The sequence below is a fragment of the Drosophila takahashii genome, chromosome 2R (assembly GCF_030179915.1).
Source record: "Drosophila takahashii strain IR98-3 E-12201 chromosome 2R, DtakHiC1v2, whole genome shotgun sequence".
Lineage (NCBI taxonomy): Eukaryota > Metazoa > Arthropoda > Insecta > Diptera > Drosophilidae > Drosophila > Drosophila takahashii.
The window spans coordinates 35,028,708-35,050,760 of NC_091679.1; the positions used below are offsets into that span (position 1 = coordinate 35,028,708).

The window sequence follows — 22,053 nt, forward strand, 5'->3', positions numbered from 1 at the left end:
GCATGTATCATTAATATTATTTTTAAAAAATCGTACTTTTTTTGATTTAGAAACAGAACATGAGAGAATTTTCCAAAATTAGATAAACCTAAAAAACTACTTAAAAACGGAATAAATAAAAAAAGTTTAAGAATTGTATTTGTAGTATTTTAGTTCTTTTGCTATATTATTATGTTTTCATCGCTCACAAATTAAATTAATTATTGATAAATAGATAAATAAATACATTTTTGAGTGATTTTATTTTAGTGTACATTTACAGTTAAATTGTCTTCTCCTTCGCCTTCGGTTTCAATAACGTACGTATCTTCAGGTGGCCTTATGGATCTAGTATAGGCAGTGACTGTAACTAAGCTAATTAACATAAACCCTAGAAAGAATACATATTATAAGATTAAACGAAAAATTATACCACCTTATCTGATTTAAATACCCAGACCGAAGTAGTTTTGGATCTTTTCAGTGGTACCAAAGTCGACTCTGTGGTAGTCCAATATAACCAAATGAAGAATGAGACCAGCTAATATATAGATCAACGTCATCAAAAGCCACCAATGTAGATAACAGAGATCCTATCAAAAAAGGGTCAAGGCTTAGAGATATACAAAAGTAGACGTCAATTCAAACCTTAATCTTGACTACGATCATTAAAGTTCCGCAATAGCTATGAAAAGTCCAGACCACATAGCAATGTTCCACATTTGAAATAAGTACTAAGCCAAATTGTTTAAAATGAATTTCTCATACAACTAAAATCTTTGCCATATTACCACCGTTGGTTCCATGTATAATTTCGCCGAAGTTAGTTAGTGCAAAAAATGTAACAATACAATTCAGAACTATTCCGGTGACGATGACCAAAATTTTGAAAATATGTTCTAGTAAGCAGCACATGTCTGTTATTTTGAGTGAACTGAACTATGTTGGTATATAATTCAAGAGAAAAACCAGCAAATTAATGTATCCTCAATTAATAAGAAATATAGCAATCCTAATGGGTCGAATTATCTAATCAAGGGAGTGTTACAGGACAGCAGGTGTATACAAATTTCAGAAATGCATATAAAATAATTTCAGTTAACAAATATCGCTTAGTGGGCAGAGCCAAAAGACTATTAGGTCGCTACCATGGTAACTTGAGGACAAAACAATAACCAAACCGAAGCCGACGAAGTAATTATAGGGTTGAGTTCCACACTGAACCCCTCGACGAATACACAAACACAACTTTTTTGGTATATAAATACATAGTAAATGCTTTATTCATACATTTTGTTTTGCAATTCGAGCTCGCTTTGTTTGATGCATTTTCCAAATTTAAATCTTACCCGGAGATTCTCACGACGCGTATGAATAGAATGAACAGTGGTCACATATACGAGTATATATGTTTATGATAAATATATATATTTCCTTTTGCTTGGGGCTTTTCAACAGTTTATAGATTATATGCTTAGTTGTAAACAAAGGTATTATTATTAACGTGTTTATTTAGTTAATTTTTGGGGTTTCGGTTTAACAAGTAAAACGTTTGTACAAAGGCTTTGGAATTGCTTTGTTAGCTCGGTTCGTTTGGTAGGTAAAAAACGAATTATACCAATAATACATAGGATATAAAAAATGTAAGCGTTTCATATCGCCTTAAACTAAGCTTTTTCTCGTTCTTTCCTTGACAAATATCCAAGTGAATGGGCTATTTGAAGTTATTATTGTTTATCCCTTTGTGTAAGTGCGTTCGACGACTGCAAAAGTTAATGAGAATGTGAGGAGTGTGTGCTACTGGATGCGGGTGTGCCTCTCGATGTGGTTGATGGGTGCATCTAGCCCTTAGTAGGCGTTCCGGCGCTTGTAGTTGCGCACATTGTTGGCCAGGCAGCAGGCGAAGATGAAGCCGATCAGCTATTAAATGTACAGAAAGAGTTAAGCATTAATAAATTAACATATCTGTTTAAGGCTGTAATTCTTACCTCCACGGCAATAAGGCCGATGCCCACATATCTGGCGTTATCAGAGCCAGCGGACATCAAGTCGACGAACTTTCCACGGCATCCTCCGTAGTAGTTGATCGGGTTCAGGCAAGAGCCACTGCAGCAACTGGGGGGCATAGTTTGTCCCTTGGCAAGGTAGTCCAGGGCAGAGCTTGATCCGCAGCAGTGCAACTATAACATCAAGTCAGAATAGGTCAGAAATATATTAAGAGCCTTGTTATATTTGCAGTACTTACCGATTTCTGGATGGCATCGAACACACCTCCCTCCTGGGCGGTGTCAGACTTCCAGGCATTCTCGATGACGTTGCCCATGGCGTCTTCAAACTTATCCTTGTTGGTGAACAGCAGCACGACGAGGGTCAGCTGCAGGATCAGCAGGATCAGCAAGAAGACGGCATAGCTCATGGTCATGCAGACAGATTCCCGAATCGCGCCGCAGCATCCCAGGAACGAGATGAATACCACGATCGAGCCCAAACTGATCAGAACGATCGGCATAAGAGCCTGTGGGGGGAAGCCCACCTGTCCATTGACCTCGATTGTTCCGATGCTCTTCAGAATCAGCACGCCATAAACGATGCCCAAAATACCGATGACCTGTGAGGGGGAAAGACGCAACGGATCTGTTTAGTTTAAGGTAAATAATTATTTTGATAAGAGAGCTCTTTATGTCTCAAAAAATAGCTTAAAAGCAAGGCGTAACAGATACATAAGATACATACTGCAATTGCACTTTCGACGAACAACTCTAAATATAGTTCAAATTAATCAGCCTGCTCTCGTTTATTTTAATTGAAAGTGCCGGAGTAGAATAGCTTTCACAATTACCATGCTAAAAAGACTTAATTACCGCAGAACCTTCTGGCTGACCTCAGGGACTCCAAGTCAGGCCCAGGCACGCCATCAGCGGCGCATGGTTAATGATAATTAAAAGAAGTCAGTTACGTAATTCCCAACTAGTTGGCCAACACCACGACGCTGTATTGGGCCAAGAATATTTGCTAGCCAAACAAGGCCTTCTGAATCTGATTAGATAAGGCCAGCCCAAGATGAGCCGCATCCCATGACATTCACATTCACACATGACAATGCCGCACAAAAATCTCGACGAGGCCTGCAGTGCATTGTAATTTTTTTTTTGATTTTATAGCGAGGTTTGCAAGCTGCCCAGACAATGCGAGTCAACTTTGATCTTTGTAGCCCCAATTGCTGCGCGGTCATCAATTGAATTCGCTTGATTTCATTATGTGTACATGATGATCGCGCTAACTGTATATGCATCTATATATTCGTGGGACATGTGGGCTGGCTTTAGCTCCACAGATTTAGAATTCGAGTGGCTGTGCGCGAAGAGCTTTGAATATGTTCGTGGGCGGCGCCAGCTGGATTTGATTTCGTGTCAAAATTGACCCAAAAATATTGAAAAATCCAAAACAATGGAAAGCAAAGCCTCGCCACTCTGCTAATTGTTCCACTTTGCCGGCACTAATAAACAAAATGCCGTAGAAAAACAACAGTTTTCGTTTTTAAAAACCCGTTTGCAGCTGCTCTCAACTTTTCCTCTTCAGCTTTTACTTATGCTAGCCCGATTTCTGCTAACGAGGACATTACACAATCCACATAAATATGGCCAGCATAAATATGCTGTCGGCCACGTTTCGCTTAAAACTGTCAACGGCAGCTTCAGTGACGTCACACTGAAATGGAAAAATAATGCAAATGGGTTTTGCAAATTCCAGAAAGCCCGAAGTAAGGGTCTGAGATCATATTGCCGACCAAAAAAAAAAGGCAAAATTAAGCAGGAAAACAACCCTCAAAGGAGATGAAAACAAGTTGGGAATGTTTGCGTACCATAATAAACTGATAGATATATATTTATTGTGACGGCGAACCACACCCAAAGCTGTGAATGGCTTTGTGTGGCGCCAAAATGCCTGCATCTTCAAAGCGAACAAGTGAAGCAAAGTTGAGTTGCCAGGAGGCAAAAAAATTCGGAATTACCCGATGAGCAACAGGACAAATGCGTGTTGGGAATATGTAATTGTAAGATTAAAGTGTATTTTTTAATTGGCGTAGACATGCAACGCAATATATATCTGACAAGCCGACCGACGCTAGTAGTGATGAAAATAATTAAAGCGAATTGTAGTGCAGGTTTTTCGTTTTTCCGGTGATAAATAATCTTGTTATATTCAGTTAAATTGTAGAAAAATCCCAGGAATAACAATAGATGAGTCCAAAAATAAAATAACGTTCCCTGATTCTATCCTTACTCGTAGTGTATATAAATTTCTAGGTAATTTTTAAATAAACTATTGGCTTTATTCATATTTAATTAATAAAATAAAAAAAGTAAAGTCACCAAAATCTGAGGATGTATTGCTTGCTAGATCGATGGATCGATATGAATGCTATAAAACGCAACCCTAAAATCAATAAGTACTTTGGCTTATCTACTATTTGTATAGCAGAGGATTCAAATAAAAAATCGTTGTTCCTACTCAATATCATTTTAAAGCAAAGTAAATTAATCCACACCCCAAATCAGTAGGGTGTTTAATACCAACATTTACTCAACAATTGAATAACTGACACGTCATCGGAAAAATTTTCCCTGTGATTCGCTCAATACCGAGTTTTGCTTTCGCTAAACGGATATGTAAATATTTACTCCTGAAGTTGTTTGCTCAGTAATTCATAGCACAGGAAATGGCTATCGCTAAGCTGAATGCAGGTCATTCAATAGCCGATGGCCTTACATTCATGGGCGGCACTGCACGCCCTTTTAACAGCAAGCACCTGGGGCAGACCTGTTGCGCTTATTATAGTAATACTGGTTTGTCACATGGCTTGCGAAATTCGAACGAATTGTTCTAACATGACTGAGTCACTGAGAAAAAGCAATCACTCAAACTGGAGTATTGATCTCATAAAGAAAAATAAAATATATAGTGTACAACTATTACCACCAAAATAATAATTTAAATAAAAAATTTAGAGAACTTGTTTACCATACGATTTCAAGGCTTTAACTCTACTTTAAATTTAACCAACGGACGAGAAAACGGCCCTTATTGTGATTAGGAACCCTTTTTTTATCATAATAATTTAATTTTTCAAAAGCTAGTGTTTCATTCTGACTGTATTCTACTTGTTTTTCCCCTTTTTTATTGTCAAACTGCAAATTGTTGTTCTGCTTTTGTTTTTGTTTTTGTTGCTGCTGTTTTTTCGAGCGTTGCGGCAGCTTTTTTACTTTTGAATGTATGTGGCGGTGCTCGGCGAGCTCTAAAAGCGGCTTGTTAATTTATTTGGCTTGTCTGTCAAGTGTGTTATGTACTCGGTTATATACCCCAGCGAAGCAGATAAATATCAACACGGCGCACTGTAAGTGTAGACTATGTATACCGAAACTTCTGCTCCGAGCAGCCAGTTGTTTATTTGTTGCTTTTGTTTTATCGCTCTTCTCTAGAGCAACAAGTTTTTATTTTCGTTCCTTCTTTTGTGGCTTTCTGCTCATTTACCTACTTATGTGCAGGTATGTTTGGGCCCACAGATGCGGGAAAATCAAAAGCCCTGAACCTGAAGACTGTCCATAAATTACAGAAATTAACCGAAAATTTATTTGAATTTGTGGGGTTTAATGCCACAATAAAAGGCCTAACTTTAATCAATCTAACTTTACAATCATTTAAATAATTATTTTTTAAACAAATGAAGCAATAGAAAAATTTTGATTATTTTAATCTAAAGTTTTTTATAAAATTCTATATTTTTGCTGGGAATCCCTGAGCATTGTTGACTTAGTTGATAACATTTTGACCGCATATACCTATATATATTACTTTTATATTTATAATTCGTTTCGCTTTCGGTTTGTCGCCGTGACTTTTGTGACTCACATTTCGTTTATTTGCAGGCGCCTTAACGAATGCTAAGTATTCAAAATTTTACGATGAGTATTTGCTTTATTATTTTAAGCACAGTTTACAGGGTTTTTGGCCTGACAAGGCTAAAATGTGTGTGGGTGTGAGTGAATTCACGCCAAAACATTATACATCGAAAATACGCTGAGTCTGAAAATCGCACTCCGATCAAGTTAAAACCAGGTTCATATTACAAACAAAAGAAGCCTGAAGAAGCCAACCAGAAAAATGTTTACGATCGCTTTTGGAGAGATCATTTTCATTTATATAAACAGCCGGTTTCTACAGGTAATATATTTGAATTAAATTATTTTTTTCATGCAGTAATTAAAGCTTTAATTTATAAAAATAATTAAACGAAAGTTGGCGTCTAAGCGGAACTATTTCATTCATTCATTCATTTTAATAAATGTAATTTTTCAGGCTCGGAAGTGTTATCTCTTGCACAGAACACTTGGCAAAGCTTAAATTAAATTCTACATTTTGCAAAAATTGAAAGTATAATCGGCGATAGGAGGAAGTTCTTATCTAAAGAATTTACCCCGGAAAGAATATTTTGAAAAGGTTGGAAATTTGCAAACGGATACAGCTGCCTTAAGACATCACATACGAGCGACTTAGAAATTCTTGGCTTCTGAGGCAATCGATATAAGGGTGAACTTCTCGGAACCCGGGGAATTCGCCTCGAAAGCTAAAAATCCAGTTGCTAAAATGGAAGCTGAACAGACAGCGGCGATGACATCACCAAAGTTCAATAACGAGTCTCAGGAAAGAGGCAAACAACAGAAAAGCACGAGTTCTCGACTTTCAATGCGCCGCCTCTGTTCTCAGGGGCATTATTACAGTACGTGAATTTAGCAAGGGATCCCACAGTATATAGGTGCATATATCCGACAATCAATATGCACATTGCATATGCCATTCAACCGAATTGATCGACTCTTGTTTCGACAACACTTTCGTAACACAGTGTCCCATTTTGGCTTTCACGCAACTCTTTTGTACCGGTTTTGTATAAGTTTCGATTTCGGTTCGTTCGGTGGTTGTAAACCTGATATATAAACACAAAATACTCACCGACACAATGGTGTTGAATATGAAGAGGATGTATTTGACCATAGAAGTGCCGCAGTCCATGATGCTGGTTTTTACTGTACCGTCTGGAAAGGGGGAAGCGGAAAGAGAGCGCAATTGAGTAAAGCTTATTGAAACGGGTGTTTAAATTAAGTAATTGCCCAGTTAAATGTTTAATTTAAATTTAAATACCGGGAAATACACAAGTTCATTGGAAAAAATATACATTTTATAGGGTCCTAGAGATAAGGATTCTCCAAGCATCCATTATCACGCCGCTCCTTTTGGCGTCCTTCCGAATGCGTCGCCCGGGCAACAACAAAGGTGGAATGACAACACAAAAGGCGCACTCGGAATGCAACTTTTCCACTACAACAGAACGACGAAACAACGAAGGCCGCGTCAATGGGGCTCCAAGATTCAAGTGGGGAAAATGAAAATGGGAAAAGTTCACTGCACTCTGTCAAGGAGAAGAAGAAGCAGCGGTAGCAGCCTCACATTGTTCTCTCATTTTCATGCGATTTTTCTTCCGCTTTTCACACTTATTTTCTCGTACTACGCAGTCTTTTGTTTTCGTCTCTGCCCTTCTTCAACCACCTTTTCTTGGCCTGCAGCATCTAATGCTGTATTCGTCCTGTCTCAAGAGACCGGTCTTTAGAAATCACCACCAATTTATTTTTGCACTTGGACAGCTAATTCCGAGAATCACACAGTATATAATTAATCTGGACACGCATCATTACCTTCGCCTTTAAATTATAGCCAAATTAATTCCCACGAAATGCGCGTCCGTTCAAGTCAACTGCTTTTTTTGAATCAGTGTGGCCGTTGGTGCACCGCTCTTTTATGCCTTCGGAACCCTAGAAATAAACCCTAAATATGCCAACTGTGCGTGCTCACGCACGAAAAGCGTGGTGGGGAACTTTGATAGACATTCACCATTGACTCAAACCATTTTTAAGCTGAGGTAAAAAATAAATTCAATACCATTTTATTTTACAACTGCGGTTCTAAAAAATATTCAAACATTTTTAAAATCTTAAATAAACGTATTTGAAGGAATTTCAAGCGGGTTATATTTATATTTAGGATTAAAAAATAGATTTTTATTTGTATATACTTTATTTATTTTGCAAAGACCTTTAAAAGTAAAAAATTGTATAAGTATCAGTTCCCCGGTTTCTGAAATGAGGTTTATTCCAGTAAACGATGCATACTTTTCGGAAAATGTTTTTCAACGCTTTTCCTTATCAACTGTTGACTTAGAGAGTTTAACGAAGCTTTTTGCGATTGGGAAACTCATAAAGAATTGTTTTATATCGAATGCTTTTCAGTCGCAACTTGACTACGAAACGAAACGCATCGAATAATTAATTTTTCCTATTGAAACCAATCAAAGTACAATATAATTCTGCAATGGATTGTGGCGGAGTATTTGTGAAATATGTGCTTTTCATATTCAATATACTGTTTGTGGTAAGAATAGTTTCTCAAGAGATGCAAAGATCTCAGTTACAACAGCGGGAGCGGTTTGAAAATAGTATCCATTGGCTCGGGCCATATCTTATCTGCAAAGCAATGACAAATAAACTCTTGGGGCTCAAGATTTCCGTTCATACCGCCCTGGATACACACTGCTTTCAAAAGTTATCTTATCGAAAAATACACAGAAAATGGGTAGAAAATTAAAAAAAAAACACTAAAATTCTTTAAATAAATCATTGCATGCCAATGGGGAACGTAATTACGGCTAATGAGCTGAAACAGTTGTCGGAAAACGCATTGTACTCCGAAAAGATAACAGCATGAGTAATACATACGATCGTACGACAGATAGAGATTCCCCTCTCTGTATAGTATTTGTGATGAAATTTGTTGTGGACAAAAATCAAAAGCTTTCAACTAGTATAGCCCGATAATTTTGGTTCAATTATTGTCAATGCGGCTTTGCCTAACGTGATTTATGTTTTAAAAATAATAAAACTTAATAATGCTTAGTTAGAAGTGGGTTTCCTAAGTAAATCTATTTTGTGCATATTATTTATAAGTAATCTCCCCCCTCCTTGTGAAGTACCCGGTACGCTCGGGAACAATAACTTGGGCGGAGGTGGCTGTTATTCAATTTGGTTGAATCATCAGCACGATGACTGTTATCGAAACCTTTGACTAACAAGGCTAATTCTTGATTTTCCATTGTATTTAGATATGCGGTATTTTGCTTATCACCTTCGGTTCCATTATGGTGTCAACCATAAAGGACTTCTCGGGTGTGGGTGAGACATTCACAGCCAACAGCGTGGCCATCATCATCCTGGCCCTCGGATGCATCATCTTCTTGGTGGCCTTCATGGGATGCTGCGGAGCTATTCGCGAGAACTCCTGTGCTCTGACCTCGGTGGGTTCAAAGATCTCAAACCCTTTAGCACATGAATAATGAATTTTCCTTTCTTTATTAGTACTCTGTTGTCATGCTGGTACTGCTGATCAGTCAGCTGGCTTTGATAATCTACGTGTGGGTGGACCACGTCCAGATACAGCAATCCCTGGAGAAGATTGTCCAAACCATTTGGGATCAGCGCAAAACCGATGCCCTTCTCATGGACACACTGCAGCGATCGGTGAGTATTTTTTACATACATTATGGAAAATTTTTTTTAAGTAAGGTTGAAACGGGAATCTAACTTTAAAATATTATAAGGGTCCATACAAAATTGAAATATTTCTACGTATGAACATTAGTTTTTAAAAGGCTGCCTTGTATTTTAATTATTTCTCGAGTGTAAACATCCGTTTGTTTTAGAATTAGACTGAAGATGATTTATAGGGTTTGCATAACAATAATATTTTTCTCTGATTGTAGTTCAAGTGCTGTGGATTGAATGGCTTTGCTGACTACGGCATTACGTATCCCGCCTCCTGCTGCGACTCACCCTCTAATGGAACCTGCGCTCTAACCCAGGTTATGACGCGATCCAGTTGCCTAAAGGCCGTCGATTCGTTCTGGGACACCAACGTGAATATCATTAAGTACGCTGGTCTAGGTGTGACCGCTGTTGAGGTAACTTAAAGCTGAAGCCTTACATACACTCGAAATACTAATGGTAACTCTTCTTTTCTCAGCTTGTGGCCTTCATTTTCGCCTGTTGCCTGTCTAACCAGACCCGCAACTCACAGAGACGCCAGAACTACTAGTGTGGAACCACCAATTATTATAGTATTAAGATTATCTCCCGATCTATAAAACGACATAAAGTAAATTAATGACTAAATAAATAAAAGAAAATATTTTGTTCAAACTTATTTACAATCTAATTTTCAATATGTACGATGATGTCAATTCCTCATATAAACACACATATTGTAGGACAGTCTAAAAGAAATCCGAAAAAGGAACACCGATCAAAAAAAACTGAAATCAAAAAATGTTTGCTTAGGGTCTTTATTACCCTAAATAGCACTTGCACTTCATGGCGTATACGGAATTTGGTTGTGGGCGGGGTTTTCAGAACACATTTTTGTAGCATACTTTTTTACAGAGCATTTTGTATAAGAGTGGTAGTTCAAGTCAGAGCATTTTGTATAAGAGTGGGAGTCAAACCCCCCTAATCCCAGTATCAACATTTTTAAATGACTTTTGTATAAAATATATAACATAAATTTAGGTTGGCATTTTCAGAAATTTGTATGTCTTTAGCTCGAGGCTATATTATTATAAATGCCTCCCTGTCTTGGGGCCTGGGAGATTGTCATTTAATTTTTCCCATAACCCCAGGCAGCTAAAAAAAATTAGTTTTTTCTCCAAAAATAATATCGGTTAACGAACATTTTTCCTGATCCGAGTCGGAAAGGTTTTTTAAAGTATTTTATTAGAAGTAAATGGTTTTATAAGTTAGACTTTATTTATTGTTCAATCGAAATCTAGGCATAAACCTGTCGCCCACCGTTCTGGGTGCGCATACAATTGGTCAGGGCGCCGGCGATCAGGAAGACGATCAGGTCAAAAATGCAGAGGCCCAGACCGGACCAGCGAATGATGTCCATGTTGTCGTTCCAGAACTCCTCGAACTTCTCGCTGCAGCCGGGTCTCGATTGGTAGCCCGATTGGGCACTGCAAGTGGTCTGGCGATCCAAGTAGCCGCAGCAGGTTCCGGGAACCGAGAGACCCATACTACCGTAGTTCGTATAGCCGGTGTCGCCACAGCAACCAAAGGTGTTCTCCAGCACACCCATTGCATTGTAGTCCTTTGAGTTCCAGAGCAAGTTCACCAAATTGGTCATATCATTTAGAAATGCTGATCGATTCACAAACACCCAGCAGGTGAGCACCAGTTGCAGGATGAAGAGGATAAAAACCATGCTGGTGTACTATTAATAGAAAAGTGTTATATAAGTTGGAGTTGCTTGAATGAGCGTCGTTATCAAAACTCACTGCTCCTGTCATGCAGGCACTTTGCCTGAAGATACCGTAGCACCCGAAGAAGGACACCACGAAGATCAGGCCTCCCAAAACGGTTACGCAAATCGGGATGGTATCGGTGTTCGTACCGCTTCCGGCACCATCAAAGTGACTGAGATCCGATAACATGATCGAGCCCAGCACGATCAGAAGGATGCCCACGATCTGTAAAAAAATGTACAATAAATAAATTATAACTTTTATTCTGGAATTTAGTTGTAAATTTTGCTGCTGCTTTCTAAATAAAATGAAGAATATATTATTTATCTATTTGATTTTCTGGCTAAGTTTTTTAAAAAAAATTTAAGTTAGAGTAATTAAGATATTTAATAAGGGGGCTAAAGTACAATTTTTTTTTGCTTTATTGCTATTACTTAAATATTATTATTATGTATTATTATTCTATTGAAATTCAACATATTTTTACGATTTATTAAATGGTTATTGTATGTGTGTTCACGTTCGTTTCCAATATTTGGCTCATTATTTATATTACAAAACACTGATAATGTCAATTAACTGATAAAATTCGTGTATGTCTGCTGTCATTACAGTGGTGGATAGGTATTTTTAACTTTGCTAACACATTGTTATGAATAAATATGATATACCTTGTGACACAGAAGCAACCGATGCGTAATTATATCATTTCCTACCAATTTCTATGGCGTCATTGTAAAACTTTATAACTAACTTATAGTTCACTTCTAATAAATGAAATCTGCATTTTTAAATTTATTGTTATTATCTTTAGATTTATTATTATTATTATTATAAGTTACAGAAAATGAAATTAGAATTAAATAAAGGGGCCAGTTAACCGATAAAAAAGTTTTATAACAACAATTTAAAAAAATACGTTTTCGATTAAATTATTTTACTTTGTTATTAAACTTTTTTGCAGTGTTTTAATACTGTGCCGTTTTTCTGTAAATAATTTACCAAATCATTGAATGTATACTTATAACTCAAAACATAAGTAGTCATATAATATTTTTAAAAATGTTACTTTTTGAAATTCACTTTAAATTCTTAAACGCAGGACATGTACTGTTTTGGAATATTTTACTGAATTACGAATAATTCAATGAATAATATTGGAAAGCACAAACAATCATATGTTATTTTCAAAATTGACACTTTTGAATAACATTTTTTCACTTTGTTATAATTTTTGTTGGTTTTTTTTTGTGTTTTAAATGTTTTGTTTGTTTTCTAATGATCTAATAACTTACCAAAAACACTATATTAACAATATATAAAATAAAGTTGACTATTCCGGATAGACAACCCATTTTGAAAGTTTTATGTTGGCTTTAATTTACAGAATAAAAAAAATCAAGTATGATATCCAAGAGGAGAAACTCCGATTCGCTTTGATTTTATCGCGTACTCGCGTCGTTTACTGTCGTTCGATTGGACTGGACTTCCAGATGGGCTACCGTTTTTAAATTGTCCAACAGACACGGGCGATATCGGAAAGATACGCGAGTGCCTGATATCATAATCGAGGCCGAAAAGAAGGATAGATAATGGGGCCTGAATGTGTGGGGGAAATCGATAACAATTGGCATATGGAAGTGATTCATTTCTGAGGGCAATTGATCTCACAAACGTGGGGCCCCGGGCTTTTTGTCAGATAAGGACATAGTTTTTGGAAAAACATCAACTTGTCGTGATAAGATAGGCGTTGGCCAAAGATAGACAGCGAATAAGCAATAATATTTTATTGAGCTTAACCTATTTTGTTTTTTATTTAAGGTGAGTGATAATTTTGTTTCTTTGGATTTATGCTAGGAACTGGGCTACAGCTATAAAGTTAGGTCAGACTATTGTTTTTAGCGCTTCCTCATCGCACTGGCCAGGCAGCATGACATAATGAAGATGCCCAGCTCGAAGAGGGCGATGATCAGACTGCTCCATCGAATGATGTCCGTGTTGGAGGCCCAGAAATCAACGAACTCCGCCTGGCAGCCAGGTCGCTGGGTATAAATGGCAGCCTCACAGGTCCTGCTGCGATCCTTGTAGCCACAGCAGGAGGCGGGCACGGTGGTGTAGTCGGCGTAACCAGAGTTGCCACAGCAATTGAACTGTAAGAAAAGTGGGTTCATTAATATTATATTACTATATTACTATATAATTAATACAGAAAAAGATTCTTGAGAAATATTAAATTTCTATCTTTTTTGGCAGAAGATCTTATAACTTCAAAAAGAATCTACTGTTTTTCCAATTTTTTTAGGTTAATTTCTAGGAACTTACGGCCAATTGAAGGGCATCCATGGGATATCCCTGGGCAGCGTCATTCTCATCCATGGCCTTGTCCACCACCTTGCCCATGCTGGTCAGGAACTTGTCGTTGGCCGCGAAGATCCAAATGGACAGGGCCAGTTGAAGGCCGAACAGAATGAGCATGCAGATGGCGTACTGAAAGGGTAAGTGAACTAGTTAGTTTCCCAAATCGGATGGACAAGGGATCCAAAAGACTTACAATCGTAGTGCAGCAGGCATTCTCCCTAATGGTGCCGCAGCATCCAAAGAATGCCACCACAAAGGTGACGCAGCCAATGACGATAATGCAGATCGGGATGGTCTGGGTGTTAACTGCTCCGTCGAAGGAGGTAAAGTTACCCATCGTTGAGAGCATGATGGAACCAACCACAATTAGGAGGATGCCACCGGCCACAAAGATCAGGTTGAGCAAGTACAGGAGGTACTTGAACATCGCGGATAGACAATTCATGTTGCTGGATTTTTTTTTTCGGGGTTCTCGTTGGTTCGCTGGATAATCCGTTCGTTCGAAGCGACGTTTTTCGTCAAACTGATTTGGCTTTCTGGCAGCACTCGGCTATTAAAGCGTATTCGAAGTACTCATCTTATCGGGTGCGTTCTTATCTCAGCCATAAAGTTAGCTATGTACTAGCACTGCCAGCTCTCTTTCCTATGTACTTGAAAAAATCATTCAGTTGATCACTTTGCACCCGCGTAGATACTAGACCATAGACCACAGACCACAGAACCCAGGGAAATTACGTACTTGGTGGACGCAGTGATTCACATGTTGATATAAACCACGGTTGGGGGCGAAAAATTATCTTACATTCATAAAATTCAATCTTTGGGGGCGTTCGTCTTCTAATAAGATGAATCATTTAGAATTTCGCGACCTTCCTGCCTGGGAAAGGTGTGAAATTCCCTTATCAGGTGGAAAATAATTTCGTTTATGCGCTGACTCACAATTTACGTTTGCTTGGCCACCGTTTCCCCGTGAGTCCCCGATCTTATCGCATAGATTTATACTCTATCAATCGACTAATAAACATTTTACCGAGTGTACTCCAACGAGCGTAACTCCAACACCCCGATTTAGATTTTGATAATTAATGGGGTTTTTAGGGAAGAATAATTTCCCTTTGACATTGGAAAATGGCCAAATTCCCTTTGCAGATAAAATATGTACCTGTACGACTAGATTAGATAGCATATAAGCCCTACAAAGCCAACTAAATATAATCTTCTGATAGGTTAGTTCTATGGAATTATGTCAATAGAGATGATAGCAATGATTGATAAGTTTTATGTTTGTTCAATTTTACAACCTCTATTTTTACCCGGTACTTCAAGAGTAAAATATTATCGTGATAAGCTAAAATTCCTCAGTTCACATTTTTAGTTAGTTCTACCAATGAATGTAGAAGGTGTTTTAAGTTCTTTCGAACTTTTACTTGGTTACAATACCATTAAGAATAATAAAACAGTACAATTTATAATAAATTTCTCAGTTTATTGCAATCTCTAGGAGTATAAATTATTTTGTACAGTTAAAAATATTAGCACAATCAATATAACTCTCAACTAACGATCTTAAAAAAATGTATCATATCGAATTCGACGTGGGATTCTCTGCTAAAACTTGAGATTATGTAAAATTTCAATGGCCATCTGTATCAGGTGATATATTCGTAAAATTGGGCAACATAATTCGTACTTTCGGTTTCAATTAAAATTAGTGAAAGGCTTTCTTTTCCAGCGATTAATATTCCGCGCGGCGCCGGTAGTTCCGAATGCTGTTCGCCAGGCAACAGGCGAATACAAAGCCGACAAACTGAAAGGAAATAAAGTATTTTAGATAAGAAGTGAATTTCATTTGGGAAATACGAGTATGAGTCAAATTTGGAGTTCAGTTTAAACCAGTGAGATTTTTTTGCTCAGCTTTTCTATACTGTGTGTGATAGCAGAGTACCAGCAGAGCACATATCGTATTTTGAAGTTCGTTGATAGTTTAAAAAACTTACTTCAATGGCAGCAATGACCAGGCCAGCATATTTGATGATGTCGCTGTTCCTGTCCCAGAATTCGACGAAGGTGACTTTGCAGCCCCTCTGGTAGACGTTCTGATTGCTGCAGTGGTTGGTGTCGCTGCAGCAGGAAGGAGGGTATTTGCCCTGGTAGGCGTAGTCGGTGTAGCCACTGCGTCCACAGCATTTCATCTAAAAGGGGGAAAGAGTTGGGAGTTGGTAAAAAATATGAAAGAATACCCTATAACCACATGAACTTACGCTAATCTGAAGGGCATCCATGTAGTCTGCACGACGGGTGCGATGGTCCCAGGCTTTCTCCACCACATCACCCATGATTTGCAAGTACCTATCCTTCTGGACCCACATGTAGATGACCAAGGCCAGTTGGCCAATCATAAGGACGAACAGCAGAATGGAATACTACAATGGGTAAACATTATATGTAGGTAAGGGTTATCACACTCAAAGGCCATTCAAGTACCGTCATGGACATGCAGTAGGATTCGCGAATGGCACCGCAGCAGCCGAACCAGGAAATCAGCAGGATAATAGTGCCAAGGATAATCATCGTCACGGGAACCTGCTGGGAACGCAGGGCTTCCGCGAAGTCATCGATGTTGTGAACTTTGCTGAAGAGCAGAGCTCCGAAAACGATCAGCAAGATGCCGCATATCTGAAGAAGATCATATTGAAGATCATATTATAAATCAAATATTTATCAGGAAGGAAGTTTAAGTTTGTATAGCCCAGCAGTCAAACCCATTTTAGTTTTATGATAAAAATACCTTTGCAAACAATTATTATCTTTAAACTTAATGGATAATAACAAATTATTTATTACAATTTTTATAAAAATTATTTATTGATTTCTAAAATAAATTGAAGGAATTTAAAAAAACAAAATCGTTAAAATCTTCCATCAAAATAAATGCCTATTGGGATTACGCTGAGCTTTTCATATTCACCAAAAAGCTATTTGAGGTGAAAAGTTCATGAGTTATATATAATAAAAAAAAACAAATATCTTCAATGCACTGGGAGAATTTTAAAAGTATCTAATAAGAGGTCTGCGTCCTTAATTTTGTTTTAGATCAAAAAATAACCTACAACAAAAGTGCAATTGCAATCCTATTACTTCTTATTTACATTATGATTATGGCAACCCAGCTGCCAATTTGCATGCCTATCAAAAGGCTTATCTCTTATCAATCCTGCTAATTAAGATTAAACAGAACAGACCCTATCTACGATAAATATCAAAAACAAATTTACTTTGGCTTTGATTTTTTATCACCCTACGTCAACCTCTATTTATTAGATTAGAAGCGCCCAATTAAACTATAATTCATAAGAATTCACCAAATTGCAGCCATGACTAAGCCGCTGAGTTCAGCAGGTTCATTGGATCAGATCAAGAGAGAGCGATATTGCGACACAAGTCTAATTATAATAATAACCAACCCACCCAACCGTCTGATATTTCTAGATCGGTCGGACAACCCCCACCAATCCGTGGAAAATTGAGTTCAAGTGCAGATTAAATTTCTGTTGTTTCCGAGTTTTGGCTCGTCACTTAATGGGAACAAGTTCAAATTTAATTAACTCAACTATTTTTGGGTGAGCCCCTCTGTAATGCTTTTTACATAGGTTTACATTGAGTACTGCCAGACGATGTGGGAGTGTTTCTTATAGAGACAAAATGTTTGAGTATTCATCTCACAATTAAATTTTATGTTATACACAATAAAAAATGTTCTATCATATTATATTGGTCCGAATTGTATTCAAGTAGTAGCTACATTTCATTGTCTAATACATAAAAAAATTTAAAAAAAAAACCATTAACAATTAATTAAATTAATTAATTAAATATATATTTGGGTAACTTAAGAATTCGCGGCCTGAGAAATTATAACTCGTTAGTATTCATATTTTTCACGTGTAAGGATTGACATCCAAGATTGCGTGACTGTAATTTTTCTGGGCCTCCGACGGAGTCCAATCACACCTGCAAATCAGGGCCCCAAACTGGTTAGGCAAAGTACAGTTTCTCTGGCCGGTGCAGCGCCTTTGGGGCAGTTAGTTACATAGAAGTTGCAAAACAATATCGAAATGCCACCGCTGGCTGGCGTTTCAACGATTGTTTGGTTGGCGTTTGAAACCAGTTAACCTCGAGCGGATCCAACTAATGGGATGCGTGTTTCTGGGGTTCGGATGTGGGAAACTCTGTTGAACCAAACCAATCAAAACTCGTTTTCTGACACCAAAATAAACAAAATACGTAGTATACACAAATTTATACAGAATTATTTGGGTACCGCTACGTCACAATGGTAGCCCCATTTTAATAACAGGTTTGGCATACTGATGATCTCAAACTCTGCCCCCACATTACATGTACAGTGCGTTTCGTAACCGAAAAATTATAGGTTGTAATTGTTTTTAATTACAAAAATATTTTAAGTCTTTGAATAAAACGAATTATAAATAATACTAATACGTTGGTAATAACTGCGTAATTCGTTTAAAAATAATAATAAAAGCAAAAAAAAATTAAAAACCCCTGGATTTGGACCAAACAAATTTACAGCCTAACAAAAATTTGTTATCAGAGGACTGAAAACTATTTTTGTTAAACAAAATGATACCTTTATGATCTTTAACGAGCCCCTTTTATTTAACGAGCCTCTTTTACCTTTTTGAAACGTACTATTGTAAACCCGTTTTTATGCCCAAACTTTCTCAGCAAATAATCCAAAAAACTAAGTTTAAGGAAAACCAGTTTAAACCGTGCCAAACTTATGATATCATAGCGAGCCTAAAAAGACCGAGAAAACTGGGCTTGGCCGTTGGCGCTAGATAGAAATGATATAATCTAAATGTGTGATACTCACCGAACAGAGCAAATTGAATATAAATAGTATATATTTAACCATGGAGATTCCGCAGCTCATTTTGCTTGAGTTTCGTGGGAGATTGCTGGTGAAGGTGGAGGAAAAACTGCAACTGATCGTTTGTTGGGGGAACGAAAAAAGAATGGAATTGAGATACATTCAGATACAAACGTGAAAATTTAAGTATTTTGTCGTTTTATTTGTGAAACATGCACGCACACGAACAACAACACACACAGGCACACGCACTGATGTCATCCGTGGTAAAAACAACATTTTGTTTATTTGAACATTTGAGTAAAGAAATGCTAGCGCTGCGGCTTTACTGGACGAGGAAATAAGCACACGATCACGTACCGCCTGGGCATCGATTGTCGTTGGTTTCGTTTTCGTAAGGGGCTAGCTAGTCCTACAACTAATGTGCTTTCTAGAATGAGTTTTGATACAGCAATCCAATCAACAAGCCAGTGAAGAAAGCACATTGGGTTAAGCTGGCTAGTGGCTAGCCGTATAACTAAGTTAGGGAGCTAGCCCTGTAACTAAGTAAGTGGCTTGGAGATCGGGATCAGCGCACTAGCTCCGGCAGCAGCTTCTCCTTGGGCAGCAGGCGCTGCTTCAGTTCGTTGTAGCGCCGCCAGATGTAGGGATAGCCGGAGGCCCACGACAGCCAGGCCTCCTTCTCGGCGGTGGTCTGCTCGACCTTCCTCAGGTGCTGGTAGTACTTTCCGTTCCTCTTCACCCCCGACGCCGCATCCTGGGCGTATTTGGCGAAGCGCAGCTTCAACAGCGTCTCTGAGACGTCCAGCAGGCGGTTGCCCCGCGGCGGATGGACCAGGCACAGCTGGCAGACCACAAAGTCCTGTCCCTTGGGACTCTTCAGCGGCAGAAAGGTGGCCTCGCGACCAATGAGGCACTGCTGCAGCCAGGAGTAACCATTGGCATTCACCCGAACACCGGGCAACTTCACGGGCAGCAGGCGCTGGCGGCTGGTGAAGATGGGAATCAAAGGGCGATGCTGGATCATCAGCAGGGTGTCCTGCTCCTGCTGCTTGACCCCCGCAATCCTGCCTGTGTGCATCACCCGCTCGCTGATCAGGCGCTCCGGGATGTGCGAGGGCTGCTTGAACTGGCGCACCAGATAGGCCGGCTTGCGCTTCACGTAGGCCACCGCCAGGAGGAGCGCCGAGGTGCCGTAGATGACCAGCTCGCTGCCGCGGGTGTCGCGCTCCAGGAAGTTACATAAGTCCTGGTACTTGGACCGCACTAAATCCTTGGCCGACTCCATGGCGACGACGGGTGGGGAATAACTGGAAATTGTTCGCTGGTTATATATGCTTTTGCTCGGATTATCTCTGATCTGGCCGATCTCACTTTACCACACCGGTTGCGTTATGTTGGCCTAATCTATATGTAAGATTCTCCCTAGTGGGGCTAATTTTGTCGCTGATTCGATTGACTTTGCCTGCAGTTCTGTTTTCCTAACTGAACGGAAGACTTTGACATTTGCCTCAGTGCGAGCAGGACAACTAGTGTGTGACAGATCGCACCTTCGACGCTTTGCAACAGGAATCACCCTGTGGGCCTGTTATGTTCGAGTTTTAAATTTGAAAGCTCTCCCTCTCTCGTTCTCACTCACACAAGCACACGCAGTTTGAAAACAAAACCCACACACACCTTGGATTTTCCGCTTATTTTTTCGTATTAGCTGAATGAATTTACGCGCGCTCCGCTTTTTCGAACCGCCTCCGAGTAGTAGTCAATGCTAACTGAACGGCGAGATCGTTCAAAAGCTGCGCCAAAGCGATAATATTGAAGCAGCAGCCCCAACCGCCTGTTGCTTCACACTCACACAAACGCACATGTTTTTTGTTTTGGTCTCGGTTCGCCATCCCCCTTAGGTTCCTCTTCCCCCCCTCTCCAACGGTAATTGCACTAACTTGTTTTTCCCGCTCTCTTCTCTGTTACAAATCGCGCTGACTAAACCCTTTGTTTATTTATGCAAATTTACTGCGGTCGATATTTGCTTTTTACCTGCTGCCGAGTTTGAAAATGTTAAGGTAAGAATACGAATGCCTTTAAAAGGGATTAAGTTCTTAAAACAAATTACATGTACTTCGTTGCTAAAAATATTATTTTTAAAATATAGTTTTGATTTATTTTTAATTTTTTGTATGTCTCATTTATTAAAGATTAATTTTATTTTAAACTTAAAAAATTCTAAAAATATTCAACAAGAGTTAAATTCCTATAAATGTTAAGAATATTAAAAATACCAGGGATATCAGTAAATGAGTAATATTTGAAAACCGACATTTATGCTGAAAGTGTTAAAAAACTTCATTTCATAAAACTCTATTTGTCATGTTTTGATTTTTGCTGAAAACGCTAAAAACTTTGGTTCAGAAATTGCCATTTAGCAAGTTTACAAGCTTCGTACAATGTAAATACATTTTCCAGATTGATTCTCTACCACATTATTACTGCGTAATAAGAAAATTTCGAATTACAAACCTACAAATGAAATATTCTAAAATTTCGAATTACCGAAGCCTGACTGTCACGTTGAACCGCAAATACTTTCGATGCGATTTCCACTGCAACTGGCGAACGTGTTTTGCGGTTTTCGGGCCTGTCGTGGGCGGACTTTTCATGAAAGTTTCAACCAGTTTGGGCCGCCGATGTGCTTTCAATAGCCACGTTACTATGGCTTCGGGCATGGCTTCCGTTTTTAATTACCAGACAGAAGGGCGTTGTAATTGTCTGTAACTTTTCCTTGACACACTAACAACAATAACAACAGACACCAGCAGCAGAAACTGGTTTACAGCTTACGTAATCCAATGAAAACGTGGCTTGGAAGCATTATTATTTTTTGGATTTGGAGAGGAGAGCAGAACGCCAACTGTCGCACCCGCTGACATTCCTAATTAACAAGTGTGCTCCCCGCAATTAACCTCACGTTGTTCCGTATCTAAATTTAAATGTATTTCCACAGCAACCAAGCGCACCAAGAGAAATATCTGCATGGATCATAGATGAAATTATTGAAAATACATATCACTTTTTTTCTATATCTATAAGATTGGCTTGATTTCAAATTTTCCAACTCTTAGTAATGTGATTACTCATTAGTTGCCATATAGAGAAACCACAAAACCTGCCAAATTCCTCATATATATGTTTACTTCTGAATAGGTAATTTGAAAAATAGCACGAAATTTTGATAGTCCACAAATTATACATACATCTCATATACGTCATTCTTATTAATGCACAAATAATAATAAAATTTCGTATTTGTATATTTGATCACGAATTAAAGTTCTTAAGTGGTACTGAAAAAAATTAACAAAATTTAATTAAATTAATGATTTAGCAATGGAAATTTTAAAAAATATCTATATAAATATATATA

The 22,053-nt window shown here is 38.4% G+C and overlaps 7 protein-coding genes across 9 annotated transcripts; 1 reads left to right on the forward strand and 6 right to left on the reverse strand.

The window, feature by feature from the left end:
* Positions 1-245: 245 nt before the first annotated feature.
* Positions 246-908, reverse strand: LOC108060334 (uncharacterized). The gene is made up of 4 exons (XM_070212110.1): positions 771-908; positions 628-713; positions 434-572; positions 246-370 (listed from the first exon to the last, which is right to left on the reverse strand). The coding sequence occupies exons 1-4, from the start codon at positions 892-894 to the stop codon at positions 246-248; spliced, it is 474 nt and encodes a 157-aa protein (XP_070068211.1). The 5' UTR covers positions 895-908.
* Positions 909-1,228: 320 nt separating this feature from the next.
* Positions 1,229-7,834, reverse strand: Tsp42Ee (Tetraspanin 42Ee). The gene is made up of 5 exons (XM_070213825.1): positions 7,731-7,834; positions 6,991-7,073; positions 2,225-2,587; positions 1,968-2,159; positions 1,229-1,899 (listed from the first exon to the last, which is right to left on the reverse strand). The coding sequence occupies exons 2-5, from the start codon at positions 7,048-7,050 to the stop codon at positions 1,828-1,830; spliced, it is 687 nt and encodes a 228-aa protein (XP_070069926.1). The 5' UTR covers positions 7,051-7,073; positions 7,731-7,834; the 3' UTR covers positions 1,229-1,827.
* A 470-nt stretch (positions 7,835-8,304) lies between these two features.
* On the forward strand, positions 8,305-10,287 carry Tsp42Ed (Tetraspanin 42Ed). The gene is made up of 5 exons (XM_017146078.3): positions 8,305-8,463; positions 9,191-9,382; positions 9,444-9,605; positions 9,848-10,045; positions 10,108-10,287. The coding sequence occupies exons 1-5, from the start codon at positions 8,404-8,406 to the stop codon at positions 10,177-10,179; spliced, it is 684 nt and encodes a 227-aa protein (XP_017001567.1). The 5' UTR covers positions 8,305-8,403; the 3' UTR covers positions 10,180-10,287.
* A 580-nt stretch (positions 10,288-10,867) lies between these two features.
* On the reverse strand, positions 10,868-12,877 carry Tsp42Ec (Tetraspanin 42Ec). The gene is made up of 3 exons (XM_070213824.1): positions 12,679-12,877; positions 11,417-11,608; positions 10,868-11,352 (listed from the first exon to the last, which is right to left on the reverse strand). Exons 1-3 carry the CDS (start codon positions 12,736-12,738, stop codon positions 10,906-10,908), a joined length of 699 nt encoding a protein of 232 aa, XP_070069925.1. The 5' UTR covers positions 12,739-12,877; the 3' UTR covers positions 10,868-10,905.
* Positions 12,878-13,167: 290 nt separating this feature from the next.
* On the reverse strand, positions 13,168-14,229 carry LOC138912632 (23 kDa integral membrane protein-like). The gene is made up of 3 exons (XM_070213826.1): positions 13,935-14,229; positions 13,706-13,870; positions 13,168-13,533 (listed from the first exon to the last, which is right to left on the reverse strand). Exons 1-3 carry the CDS (start codon positions 14,184-14,186, stop codon positions 13,282-13,284), a joined length of 669 nt encoding a protein of 222 aa, XP_070069927.1. The 5' UTR covers positions 14,187-14,229; the 3' UTR covers positions 13,168-13,281.
* Positions 14,230-15,206: 977 nt separating this feature from the next.
* Positions 15,207-20,432, reverse strand: Tsp42Ea (Tetraspanin 42Ea). The gene is made up of 6 exons (XM_017146079.3): positions 20,313-20,432; positions 18,639-18,750; positions 16,226-16,417; positions 16,003-16,164; positions 15,739-15,933; positions 15,207-15,548 (listed from the first exon to the last, which is right to left on the reverse strand). The coding sequence occupies exons 2-6, from the start codon at positions 18,696-18,698 to the stop codon at positions 15,477-15,479; spliced, it is 681 nt and encodes a 226-aa protein (XP_017001568.2). The 5' UTR covers positions 18,699-18,750; positions 20,313-20,432; the 3' UTR covers positions 15,207-15,476.
* Positions 18,817-20,388, reverse strand: LOC108060380 (uncharacterized). 3 transcript variants are annotated; one of them, XM_044393207.2, is made up of 2 exons: positions 20,275-20,388; positions 18,817-20,220 (listed from the first exon to the last, which is right to left on the reverse strand). In XM_044393207.2, exon 2 carries the CDS (start codon positions 19,921-19,923, stop codon positions 19,204-19,206), a length of 720 nt encoding a protein of 239 aa, XP_044249142.1. In that variant the 5' UTR covers positions 19,924-20,220; positions 20,275-20,388; the 3' UTR covers positions 18,817-19,203. The 3 variants fall into 3 exon arrangements, with proteins under 3 accessions (XP_044249142.1, XP_070069924.1, XP_070069923.1); XM_070213823.1 differs by having other exon boundaries at positions 18,817-19,945; positions 20,010-20,281; XM_070213822.1 differs by having other exon boundaries at positions 18,817-19,945; positions 20,015-20,280.
* Positions 20,433-22,053: the final 1,621 nt, after the last annotated feature.